The sequence below is a fragment of the Neovison vison genome, chromosome 7 (assembly GCF_020171115.1).
Source record: "Neovison vison isolate M4711 chromosome 7, ASM_NN_V1, whole genome shotgun sequence".
In the NCBI taxonomy this organism is placed as follows: domain Eukaryota; kingdom Metazoa; phylum Chordata; class Mammalia; order Carnivora; family Mustelidae; genus Neogale; species Neogale vison.
Window position 1 is genome coordinate 60,176,283 of NC_058097.1, and position 12,958 is coordinate 60,189,240.

The 12,958-nt window shown below is 55.1% G+C and overlaps 1 protein-coding gene across 2 annotated transcripts; it reads left to right on the forward strand.

Moving 5' to 3' along the window:
- Positions 1–1,599: 1,599 nt before the first annotated feature.
- RDH13 (retinol dehydrogenase 13) lies at positions 1,600–12,439 on the forward strand. Of its 2 annotated transcripts, none has more exons than XM_044257633.1 (7): positions 1,600–1,759; positions 3,852–3,970; positions 5,444–5,599; positions 7,944–8,048; positions 8,883–9,095; positions 9,896–9,997; positions 11,354–12,439. In XM_044257633.1, exons 1-7 carry the CDS (start codon positions 1,695–1,697, stop codon positions 11,581–11,583), a joined length of 990 nt encoding a protein of 329 aa, XP_044113568.1. In that variant the 5' UTR covers positions 1,600–1,694; the 3' UTR covers positions 11,584–12,439. The 2 variants fall into 2 exon arrangements, with proteins under 2 accessions (XP_044113568.1, XP_044113569.1); XM_044257634.1 differs by lacking the exon at positions 11,354–12,439 and adding an exon at positions 10,197–10,925.
- Positions 12,440–12,958: the final 519 nt, after the last annotated feature.

Genomic DNA, 12,958 nt, shown 5'->3' on the forward strand with positions numbered 1-12,958 from the left:
CCTCTGGGAAACTTTTCCTCACTCCTAGGCTGAGACTCCAATTACAAATCCTGGACCCAGTGCTGTTGTGCTCCTTTTGGGTGCCCTGTGTCTGGGAGGGCACACAGAGCTCACATTTATCACAGCATTACAGAGATAAGCAATATCTAAGAAAAAAAAAATTAGCTCCAAACTGCAAAAGCTGCAGACCCAAAGTGAATAATTTCATTCTGTCTACAAAACGTCACATCAAATTTGTTGTCCAATCCAATTCGAAAACCTCTTGGGCATCTAGAAATAATTTATCAAGGCGATATTTCTCACCTCATAAGAATTCTCAAATATATCTGTTGATTGCAGACAAAGCAGACTGATTCATAAATTAAGAGTTAGTTGTAGTCAAAAGATTTCCAGAACAAAATTGGAGAAAATTTTCAGTTCTTTTGAGTCACCTTTGTTGCAGGATAATTTACATGCAACAAAAGTCACTATTTTTAAGTGAAAATGCTGATAACATGTTACAAATAAATGTATGCGGTCATGCATATAACTGTCAGTAGGATTTCAAGAGAGACATTTCCAAAACCCAAAGAAGTTCCCTTTCTGGCAATCACTTCCTCCTCCTCCTCTGCCCCTGGCAACCACGGATCTTCCTTCCTTCACTACTGACTTGCCTTTCCTAGAACCACGCCATATAACTGGACTCATACGGCATGCAGTCTTCTGCGACTGGCTTCTTTCACACAGAATGATACTTTTGTAGCACATCTCGGCTGTCACAATTGCAGAATTTCATTCTTTTTTTTTTTTTTTTTTAAATAATGATCCGTTGTACGCATTTAGAATATTTTATCCAGGAGTCCTGGCCTCCATCTCCTCCTCTCTCTGACCCAGCAGTTGAGACACCCAAAACCTCCTCCCTCAGACCTGGGAGGTCCAGACCCCAGCCCCTCCTCCCCCAGACCCAGGAGTCCTCATCCGGTCCCTCCTCCCTCAGACCTGGGAGTCCAGACCCCCAGCCCCTCTTCCCTCAGACCCATGAGTCCAGTCCCAGCGCCTCCTCCCTCAGACCCAGGAGTCCAGTCCCAGCGCCTCCTCCCTCAGACCCGGAAGTCCAGACCCCCAGCCCCTCCTCCCTCAGATTCTAGAGTCTTTGCCCTGATCTCCCAGGACACCAGGGGTTTGGGAAGTCCCAGGCCAGTAGGTCCCGGCCCGGAGCCTCGAAATTCTCAAATTCTCTCATCGTCCATGAGGAAGGTACTAGTGGTGAACACGCACTTTAGGTGTGAAGAGGCTGATATATGGGAAAGGCACACAGAGGAGCGCAGCCTACGAGCGGCAGCGCGGTGCGCGGCGGAAGCAGCAGGATCCTAACTCCGCCTCTTGTGGAACAGCCGCGCGGTGACAGTACCGCGAACGTGACGTCATGGAACAGTGCGCAGGCTCGCCCCCATGCCCCGCCCCCAGTACGCGGCCACGCCCACGACTCCGGAACCTCCCATTACTGGCTGCAGCGGCGCCGGGGCCCATCCTCATAGGCCCCGCTCCGGGCAGGCCCGCCCCTTGAAGCCCTGCCCACAGTGCACCGCCCCTTTCCGGAAGCTCGGGGCAGAGCAGAGCTTGCCCTTCTCCACGTGGGTGTAGCCGGCTGCCGGCTCCTCTCCTCCGAAGGACCCCGCGGGGGGCTCGGCGTCGGACCCTAGCTCCTACCCGGCATGAACCGCTACCTCCTGCCGCTGTCCGTGCTGGGCACGGCGGTGGGTGGCGCGGTGCTGCTCCGGTGAGTGCGCGCCCCGGGTGGGCGGGTCGGCGGCCGCCAGGTGGGGACTGGCCGGGGACAGGTAGCCTGAAGGTCGCCGGCCTAGGACCGGTGTAGACAGTGCGGCGGGGCAAACCTAGGGCGGGCCTCGAGGGCAGGTCACGGCCCAAGGTCACCCTGAGGAAAGGGGCGGGCCCGGGCCCTGGAAACCTTCTGGTCATCGATTAGTGAGTCTATTCTGCAGACAGGCATTGGGGGACCCCATGCGTCACCCAGGGCCCCCTAAGCTCTCGTTACCCGCAGTCAGAGACGCAAACCGGCTCGGTGAACAAAACGGTTGTACTGCATGGGATACACACAGAGTTCTTGTCTTTTCTAGGCTAACGCACTTAAAACCCCACAGAAAACCCGGCTTCCGAATATTCTAGAGCAGCACTGTTTGGTAGAACTTTTTCAGCGGATGGAAGTGTGTCTGGGTGGTGCGGTCCATGATGATCCCCGTCACACATAGCTAGTGAGCGCTCCCAGTTCCACTGTGTCACGCTTACAGTTAACAATATGGTCCTTAAACACCTGTGAAGAGCGTGCAGCTCCTGTGTTCTTGCCACTAAAAAAAAAAAAGAATTAGCAATATATAATTTTATTACACTTACACAAAATAAGAGATTAGCTGGGAGGCCTGAAAGTAATTTGGGATTTTTTTTTAATATAAAGATTTTATTTATTTATTTGACAGAGAGAGATCACAAGTAGGCAGAGAGGTAGGCAGAGAGAGAGGAGGAAGCAGGCTCCCCGCTGAGCAGAGTCCGATGTGTGGCCCGATCCCAGGACCCCAAGATCATGACCCGAGCTGAAGGCAGAGGCTTAACCCACTGAGCCACCCAGGTGCTCCAAGTAATTGGAATATTTATTTTTTTTAAAGGGTATGAAGCATAGAATGTAAATCTCTTTGAATAAATTACCTTTGGGTTTATTTGCCTGCGCTGTGATGAGGCTTCACGGTGAACTTGTTGCTTCTGACCTGATAACGTCATTTTCGTGTAGCTGGGCCGTCTCTTGTGATTTATAATTCATGACACTGCAGCTCTGGGATGGTAACTGGGTGTTTTTGAAAGTTCTAGAAAATGGAGATGATTCTTTTTTAAATGGAAATAATTTCCTCTTCTGATAAAATTCACCAGCTGCTGTTAGTTTTTTATTCATACTCTTGTCTTTCAGTTTTGACGAAGCTAAAAATAGTAACAATACTAAAGGGACAACATTGGATGGGCAGAATGAACGGTTAGCAGCATGCCCTGGGGTAAAAGGATGGCTATTTCTTTTTAATTAACTTAAAGAATTAGCCCCAGGAGGGTGGTGGTTTCCATGCTGTACAAGGCTCTTCTGTCATAGGTTGGTGGCACTGTCTGCTTGGCCCAGCCCCTATCAGTGACATTCGCTTGTTTCCAGTATTTGGCTTTTGGGGAATGTGGGTAGAGGGTAAGAGTCTCGCAAAGATGTGCATGTCCTCATGCTCAGAACCTGTGAAGGTCTTCCCTTGCCTGTCATAGGGGACTCTGCCCGTGCCACTGAGTTAAGGACCCTGAGATGGGGAGGTGGTCCTGGATTGTCCAGGTGGGGGCCCAGTGCAGTCACAGTGGTCCTTCAGAGTCAGGACCTGAAGATGCTGTGCTGAGGTGGAGGGGCCGTGAGCCAGGGAGTGTGGGCATCCCTCGGAGCTGGAAAAGGCATGTGACCCACCTCTCCCTAGAGCCTCCAGGAGGAGCACAGCCCTGCCAACACCTGTCCTTCTCCCGATGAGACCCATCTTGGGCTCCGGCCTGCAGACCCATAGATTTACCTGTGCATGGTTTTAACTGGCTGAGCCTGTGGTCACTTGTTACAGCAGCCATAGGAAACCAGTCCATTGGGTCTTTGCAAAGTAGTGATGTTCCCATGCGGAGCCTCCCCAACACCCAGCCATGCGGAGCCTTTGCCTGCACCACCACACGGGCCCCCACGGAGTTAGGAGATGTCCTTCCTGTCCTATCACTGCGGGAACACAAGCGCCCAAGATCGTAATAGTCACAGTGCACACATGGACCAAAGTGACCTCCTCGCTTCTTACCTACAGAGACTACGTTGCGGGCGGGGCCTGTCCCAGCAAGGCCACCATTCCCGGGAAGACAGTCATTGTGACTGGCGCCAACACGGGGATCGGAAAGCAGACAGCCATGGAACTGGCCAGGAGAGGTGAAGTCCCTGGGGGCACCTGGTCTTATGGTGTGTGGTCTGGAGTGGAGGCCTTGCGTTCTCAGGGGTTGGTAAGGTCGTTTGATGGTTTTGGTAACAAATGACAGAGACCAGACTCCCGTCGGCTTAAGCCAGAAGGGCTGGTGTCCCTGACAGGCAGGGGAGACGGTGAGTCTCAGAGGAGGCTGTGGCCACCCAGTGGCTGCTAGTGCTGGTTTTTCTTTCTGCACTGGCTGTGTGCTTCTGTACTATAGCTGACTTAGTGCTCATGGCTAGGCTGGGGCCTGGCTCAGAATCAGGTTTCAGGACCTTCTAGGCTTACTGGTCAGGCGTTCTATAAGGCCCCTTGATTTGGGTGCGTTCAATGTTTTTGTCCTGGTCAGACTGGGGTTATGGAGGACGTCCACGGAGGAGGAGTGATTGCTTTCGAAGTTAGAGTTAGTGAATTTCCTGTTGGATCGTGCTCCAGAAAAGAAGTCAAGGATTTAGGTTTGAGCAACGGGGAGACCAGACCTGCTCTTGGCTGGAGTGGGAAGGCTGTGGCAGGGCAGCTGTGAGGGCTGGGGGAGATTGGAAACTTCCTTTGGGCTTGATAGGTTGCGGGGGCCCGGGGAGCGGGTCCCGATTGGCCAGGCTGGAGCTGCCCGTCTCCTTCTGAGGTCAGATTGGAGGGGGCTATGATGGGCGGCACCCTGCCCCCCCACCACATGGTGTTTCCCTGAGGAGGGGGCATGTAGTCCTCCCAGGAAAGGCTGAGCAGTGACATTGGGTGGATACCCCCACTGGATCTGGAGGGCTGGGCCCCAACAGAGGATGGACAGATCTGGGGTCCACTGAATTCCCTCCTGGACCATGTGAGGGGAGGCAGCTAGGCCCACGGCAGGGAGTGAGCCACAGGGATCCACGCCATCCACCTCGTGGTTGCCCGTCCTCCTCCAGTCCCTGCTTCTTCTCACTTCTCTAATTTTTCAAAGTTATTTTTTTGTGGCCGTACAGAAATTCAGTCCACACGTCACACAATTCCCCCATGGTGGTTAGTATATTCCCAGAGTTGTGCGAACATTGTCAGTCAGTTTCGGAACGTTTTCATCCGAATGACAGCTCTGTCCTTCTAGTGGTCATCTGCATTCCCACTCCTCCCAGGGAGCCATCCTGCCTCCTGTCGATCGGCCTGTTCTGGGTATTTCCATCAGCGGAATCATCGGCCGTGTCCGCTTTCATGACCGGCTGCTCCCAGCGAGCACGTTCGTGAGGTCCGTCCATGTGGTAGCGCATGTCACGATTATTTCCGTGGCCGAGTAGGTTCGATGGTCTGGATGGACGCCTTGTGCCTCTCTGCTCAGCTTCTGGTGGACCTTTGGGTGGTGTCCATCTTTCGGCTGCTGTAAACGGTGCCTGTGTTTTCACGTCTGTTGGGTGTCTGTACCTGGGAGAGGATCTAAAAACTAATTTTTTCCTGCCTTGGGCTCGCAGGAGGCAACGTCATTCTGGCCTGTCGAGATATGGAGAAGTGTGAGGCGGCGGCAAAGGACATTCGCGGGGAGACCCTTAATCACCGTGTCAGGGCCCGGCACTTGGACTTGGCCTCCCTCAAGTCCATCCGAGAGTTTGCCGCAAAGATCACTGAAGGTAGGAGGAATGATGCCAGCCTTGGGGGATGAGGTCCTAGGTGGCCACAAGTCCCATGGTGTGGCGCTGGTGTTTTCGGACAGGTGCACGTCTCTACGGGTGAAGGTTGTACATTTTTATAGCTCCTTCCATTGTCACGTGGAAACATTTACATTTCAACTGTTGCCTAAATTGGAAGAGTAATATTTCTGGGTATGTGAACACCGTGTGGAGTTTAATATCAGCGTCCGCCAGTACAGTTCTCGGCACCCATTCGTGCCCGTTAGTTTACGTATTACCTGTGGCTGCTTTAGTCCGGTGGCAGCAAAGGCCATGTGGCCTGCAAAGCCAACAATATGTAGTCTGGGCCCTTACAGGGCAAGTCTGCTCTGTGGGACTCCTGCTCTGCAGGAAGATGAGCTCCGTCGGCATCAGAGCCGACAAGATGCAGAGGCCCGGGTGCGGTTGGGTGTATGGGGAGCTGGAGGCAGCGGAAATGCTGAGCCGGCGGTTCCTGCGGCTTCTGGCCCTTGAGGCTGGTGGGTGCTGCCTGGGACATAGGCTCTGTGCCCAGTCTAGTGCGGGTCGCAGTCCGGTGATGTCCGACCCCTGCTTCCTCTGCTGGGTGTGTCTTTCTGCAGGTGCAGGGATTCCGCCGGCGTTTCCCACACTCCGCCTCCCTGACTCGCTCATTTCGCTCCCCACCGGATGTTCTCAGAACTGGCTCATGTCTTTATATTTTCGAACAGGAGTACCATTTTATGGGATTAAACATTCAGAAAGGATAAACCAGGGTGCAGCCGGCACCTCCCTGCCTCCGGCTACCAGCTGCCTTCCTTAGCAGTGCTTGGGGTCCTTGCGTGACCTTCTGGAGACAGTCTATGCATTTATAAAGCAGGCAGGTGTAGAGACCGCCCTGTGGCTTTTGTCTTTTTTACAGATAGGTTTCATGAGCGGAGGGGAAGGAGCAGAGGGAGGGAGGGAACCCTGCACCCAGTGTAGCCCAACTTGGGGCTCTATCTCATGACCCTGAGATCCTGACCTGAGCTGAAACCAGGAGTCAGATGCTTACCCGACAGAGCCGCCCAGGCCCCCCCCCCCGCCTTGTTTTTTTTTATACATTCAGAACCCGTAATACGTGAGGAGCTGTGCTGCTTTTTCTCCCTCATCGGGCCCAGCACGTGCACGTGTTACCTGTTTTTACAGAGGGGGAAACTGAGTCACAAAGAAGCTGCGTGACTTGGCCAGGGTTGTATAGCTGCCCAGGGTAGAGCCTGGGGCTCCAGGGTGGGAGCTCCCGACGGCTGTGCAGGCCCTTCCAATAGGCAGGCAGAGGCTGTTTCGTCGGTGCTCGATAACTTGTTTGTTGTCTCCATGGATCCTGCAAAGCACTTCCAGAGTGTGTGGGTTCCCCTGTGTGCCCTCCGAAGGTGCGTTGGGGTCCTGACCCCCAGGACCTCAGCACAAGACCTGGTCTGCAGAGAGGTGGTTAAGCCTGGTGTCCTCATACAGAGGGGAGGTGAGCACGCAGACAGGCCCAAGGGAAGAGACTGGGAGTTGAGCCACCTAGGAGCCCAGGAGAGAGCCTAGCGCAGGTTCTCCCCTGTGGCCCTCGGTCCTCAGAAGGAAACAGCCCTGAGACACACCGACCCCGGGCTTCCCACCTGCAGGGCCGGCACACAGTATGTTCAAGCGGCCCATTGTGTGATGCTTTCTCAGAGCGGCCCTTGCTAACCGACACGGGAGGAAGTGCTAGGTCTGGAATCGGGTGCAGCACTGGCTGCCCAGCGAGCTGGGGTTCCCACGAGTAACCCCTCAGTCTGATGCCTGGGGCCCCTGCAGTTGTGGCTTCTTTCCCTTTCCAGGAAAGGCCTCCAGGCCTTAGGTGGGCGTGTATCTGTCTTCTGGGGCTGCCGTGGTCAAGTGCAGTGAACTGAGGAGCTTGAGATGAGAACCCGTTCTCTTCATGTTTGTGGAGGCCACAAGTCCGAGATCAGGACATCAGCTGGGTGGCCCTGTTCCTGAGACCGGAGAAGGCCCTCTGCCTCTTCCAGCCTCTGTCGGTGGCTGCTGGTCCCCGGCGATGCTCTGCTGGTTGCCGTGTCGCTGCAGTCTCTGCCTCTGTCTCCTGGGGGGTCTTGGTCTGTGTCCTCTCAGGTTAGGGCCCATGCTGTTACCTTCTCTTAACCTGATGACTTTCTGCAAAGACTCTTTCCAAACACGGGTTGCATTCAGAGGCTCCAGGTGGACATGAATGTTCCAGGCACTGTTCAGCCCAGTGCCGGGGGCGCTGTCCCCCTGGCTGCGCTGGCCCTCTGTGCAGGCCCAGATGCTGATGGCGTCTGCCCTCACCCCTGTTTTCCAGAGGAGAAGCAGGTGCACGTTCTAGTCAACAATGCGGCCGTGATGCGGTGCCCGCACTGGACGACGGAGGACGGCTTCGAGATGCAGTTTGGCGTTAACTACTTGGGTGAGGGCCTGGGTTGAGGGCTGCGCGGTGTGTTGCGGACCCGGATGCGAGCGGGGTCCCCGGTGGGCTGGACTCGGGCTCCAAGGCTCCCCTTCGTTGCTGGATGCCCCGTCAGTCCTTCAGATCCTCTGTCCATCTCTTGGCCATGTGAGCCTTTGTCTGTCCTCCAGTCTGTCTGTCCATCAGTCACTCATTCTGTCCACCCGCTGTCACCCTGGATGTGACTGGTGTTCTGTTAGTAAGGGCAAGGGGGGTAGATACTGGGTGGGCACCAATCACTGGATCAGGGCCCACCCTAGTGACCTCATTTTCACTGTGAAGACCCCTCTCCAAATAAGGCCCCGTGCTGAGGCCCTGGAGGTCGTAACGCACATTGCTATCATTCGGGTCCTATTGGCTGGGATGCAGTCACATGATCTGACATTGCTGCAAGGGAGTCTGGGAAATGTAGTCTTTCACTGGGCAGTACTGTGCACAGCCAGCAATTCTGTTGCTGAGGGAGATGTGGGAGGCAGTCCATCCCCTTGGGGTTCTTGCAGGGCCTGATGTCTGGGGCTGGGTCACTCTTTGCTGTGGGTTCATCCTGTGCACTACAGGGTGTCCAGCAGTATCCCTGGCCGCCTCCCGCCAGATGCCAGGAGCACCCCCCTTCTCTCTCTGGAGTTAGGATGACTGGAACCTCTAACCTTGCCAGATGTCCCGTGGGGGAGAGAACTGGCCCCTGTCGAGAGCCCTGGGTTACTGGGAGGGTCAAAGGAGGTACCATTCTCAGCACGATCCTATGTACCAGCTAAGAATTTAGTGAAAACTGTCTTTTCCTTGTCCTTCCTCTAGGTCACTTTCTTTTGACAAACTTGCTGCTGGACAGACTGAAAGCCTCGGCCCCTTCACGGATCATCAACCTCTCATCCTTGGCCCACATCGCGGGACACATAGACTTTGACGACTTGAACTGGGAGAAAAGGAAGTATGACACCAGAGCGGCTTATTGCCAGAGTAAGCTGGCCATCATCCTCTTTACCAAGGAGCTGAGCCGGCGGCTGCAGGGTATGTGCATGGCGAGCCTACCAGGCCTTCCTCCTGCTCTAGCTCTGGGCCTGGAATGTCCTGCTGCAACCCTGGGTCCAGGGGAGGTCAAGCCTTGGTCCCGGAACAGAGCAGGCAGATGTGTGACACACATACCCCTTGTTCTCTGGTGCCTGAGGCAGACATGACTAATCGATTGTGGCCTTCTGTGTTTATCCCACACGACATGTAGGCCGTTGGTTCTCTATGCTAGTGGTGCTCAACCACGGCAGTGTCTGAAGATGGCTGTGACCATTGCTTCAGAGAGTGGAGGTGGGGCGGGTGTTGCTGCTGGCATCTAGCTACCTGGCATCCTTCCATGCACAGGATAAAGCATGACGGGACCTCAGTGTCCACAGAGCTGAAGCTGAAGCCTCCCCTTTGCCCCGCTCCTTGGAGAGCATCCGTGGACCAGCAACATCAGTTCAGCTGGGAGCCTGTCCTGACTGCAGCACCTCAGACCCCATCCCTGACCCACTGCTTCAGGTTCCCTGAGGTGGATGGAGCCCAGCCGTTTGGGCATCTCAAGCCCTCTGGGTGATTTTTTTACGTATGCTCAGGTTTGGGAGGCTTGGCTCTGGGCAGTCGTGCAACAGAGTGGCTTTGCAAGATGAAACCATCGGATGTGGAAGTGTCAGAGCAAGAGGGGTGGTGTGAGGTTAAGGGTAGGACCCAGCACAGTATGGGGTAACCCTAGAGCTGAGGGTAGGCCATGTCAGGCTTCCAGGTGGGGCGTGAACCTGGCGTCTGCCGTCATCCCTCCTCTTCCCTTCTCTCCTCAGGCACGGGTGTGATGGTCAACGCTGTGCATCCTGGTGTGGCCAGGACGGAGCTGGGCAGGCACACGGGCATGCATAGCTCTGCCTTCTCCAGCTTCACCCTTGGTAAGCCACCTCCTGGCCTGGGCTCCCTGAGTGGAACCCCTGCCCTCACAGCCTGGGGCTTGGGCTCTCTTCGGGGGATTAGTCAGGGTTCTGCCAAGAAATAGAACCAAGAGGATTATATAGATGCCTGGAGAGATTTGTCATGTGGGGCTGGTTCGTGCATTCAGGGAGTCTGTGACCCGTGATTTGCTGTCTGCAGGCTGGAGGCCCGGGAGAGCTGGTGGTGTAGTCCCAGTCCAAACCTGAAGGCCTGCAGACTGGGGGAGCGATGGCACAAGTCCTAGCCCGAAGACCAGGAGCAGTATCTGAGGGCGGGAGATGGATGTTCCAGCTCACGCAGAGAGAGGGGGAATTCGTTCTGTTCGTATCCTCAGCTAATAGCGTGGTGGCTGCCCAATCAGCGCGGGTGGGTCTTCACGCAATCTGCCCATTCCAGTGCTGATCTCTCCTGGTCACATCCTCACAGATACGTCCAGAAACAGGGCTTTACTGGCTTTCTGGGCATCCCTTAGTTCAGTCAAGTTGATGCAAAATTAACTGCACACTCCAGAGACTGTGTTGGTGGCTTGGCTCTGCCCCCTCCCCTATGTCTTCCTGGGTCCTGAGAACGAGTCACTTCTACGTGTGTATCCAGCCTGCTGGCCTCAGAATAGGCCCAGAAAACAGGCTGGATCCTGTTTGATGAAACAGACCGAGTCTCAGAGAAGGAGACCAGGGAGTTGTGCGTAGGGGATGCTGGCTTCACCCCAAACTAGCTGTGCCACCCAGGGAAGCCATTTCACCTCTTGGGGCCTCAGTTTCCCTCCTTACAAAGTGAGGCCGTAATATTAGTGTTCTCCTACAGTTGTTGGGAGGTTGAGATGGGCCTTAACAGGGCCAGCACAGGGCCTGACCAGCTTTAAGGTGAATAAATACTTAGAACTTTAGAGCTAGTATTTGTAATCCTGAAAATCATTTACGGGGTAGGTGCCAGATTTCAAGGATCTTAAGCTGAGGCTGGCCCCAGAGACATTTAATAAATAAAAGTTATTTTTAAAGCAAAATGGGGTAGGGTAAGGACTCAGAGCTGACTGAGGAGGAAGAGCTTCCATTTGCCTGGGGAAATGCCAGGGAGGCTTGCTGGGGGAGGCAGCTTTTGGGTCAGTCTCTGCATCTGGAGGGATTTGGCTGGGTAGTGCCAGGGAAGGGAGCTCCTGGTGGAGGGAATCTTGGGAGGCACAGGCCTGGAGGGGGGCTGGTATGGGACTGCAGTCCCACGTCTGGCCTGTGGGACCCGGGCAACCCCAGGGATGGCGTGGGGCTTTTCCTGTCCTCCCTGAGCGTGTGCAGACTGAATGCTCTGTGGGCTGATTGCAGGGCCCGTCTTTTGGTTGCTGGTCAAGAGCCCCGAGCTGGCAGCCCAGCCCAGCACGTACCTGGCTGTGGCGGAGGAACTGGAGGGTGTTTCTGGGAAGTACTTTGACGGACTCAAAGAGAAGGCTCCGGCCCCTGAAGCTGAGAATGAGGAGATAGCCCAGAGACTTTGGGCTGAAAGTGCCCGCCTGGTGGGCTTGGAGATGCCTCGTGCTTCCTCTGTGAGGAAATAACCTCTTGGAGCCCCTCCCCAAATAACCTCTTGGAGCCTGTGGAAACTACGTGGGAGGCTGAGTACCAGGATGGAGCAGCAAGACCAACCAAGGCTGGCCGCTCTGTTTGCAGCACCCTTTGGGTGTCAGTGTTGGCCAAGGAATGCTGATGTCCATGCCCCTGTCACGCTCCGGATGGCAATGCCGGTGGCCTGAGCCGCAAGGCCACTTCTGTCCTGCCTTGCCGCACCTTCTGGGAGTCCGTATTGGCCAAGGAACACTGACTGCCATGCCTACGTCACCCTCTAAGTGGCGCTGTTGGCTGCTTAAGCTCAAGATCGCTACTGTCATACCCCCAGCACCCTCTAGGTGGCAGTGTTGGTTGAGGAATGCTTACCGCCCTCCCCATGTCACCTCTAGCTGGCACTTTTGCCTGTGTGAGCCTGGAGATCACTGCTGTCATGCTGGTACTGCCCTGAAGGTGGCAGGAGCCCAGGGAACGCTGGCTGCCATGTCCACACCACCCTATAGGAGTCACTAGCGGCCCTTTTCTCAGGCACAGTGGACAGGACTGCAGATGTGCACCTGGCACAGTGGCCAGCTGATGCAGCGTGCTCTGTAGCCCACAGGTGCGTAGGGCCTTCAGAAACCTGCCTTGAGTGTGTAACTGGGAACTGCTGTGGGAGGCGTCTGCTCCATCTGCCGTGGCTGTGTCAGGAGAGCCAGTGGTGGCCACTGTGCAGAACCGTATGACTGCTGGGGAGGGTGTCAACCAGCCACGGTCAAGTTCCTGGTTCCCTGTGGGACCTCAGGTGCGTCTCTGAGCCACGGTTTCTCCCCCGGCGCATGTGCAGAATAACCTGACCACCTCACTGGAGGGAGTGTTGATGAATGAGTTCTTCCCTGGCTGAGTGAATGGAGCCATTCACTGCTGAATGTTCCCTTGCATGTGCCGTACCCTGGCCGAGCCACTGGGGACAGCCCTGAGGACAGGCCTTGTGATGCCAGCCCTGCTCGGGATAGCGAGAGCAGAAGGCCCACCAGCTGCGTGGCTTCAGTGACAGAATCCAAGTTGGCACTCCGCTCCTGCACAAAATTGGGGGAGGGGATGCACCAGAAAGTTCAGTAATCAGTATACACATATTTTTTTTTTTTAAAGATTTTATTTATTTGACAGAGAGAGATCACAAGTAGACGAAGAGGCAGGCAGAGAGAGAGAGAGAGGGAAGCAGGCTCCCCGCTGAGCAGAGAGCCTGACGCGGGACTCGATCCCAGGACCCCAAGATCATGACCTGAGCCGAAGGCAGCGGCTCAACCCACTGAGCCACCCAGGCGCCCCAGTATACACATATTTTAACAAGAAATTGTAACATTTGAGATACTTGTGTAGGCAAGG

Excerpts from the sequence above, each read along its gene's own strand:
- RDH13 (XM_044257633.1), top strand. The coding sequence starts at position 1,695 with ATGAACCGCTACCTCCTGCCGCTGTCCGTGCTGGGCACGGCGGTGGGT. Across the intron at positions 1,760-3,851 it reads GGTGGCGCGGTGCTGCTCCG|AGACTACGTTGCGGGCGGGG; the intron begins GTGAGTGCGCGC and ends TCTTACCTACAG. Across the intron at positions 9,998-11,353 it reads CTTCTCCAGCTTCACCCTTG|GGCCCGTCTTTTGGTTGCTG; the intron begins GTAAGCCACCTC and ends GGCTGATTGCAG.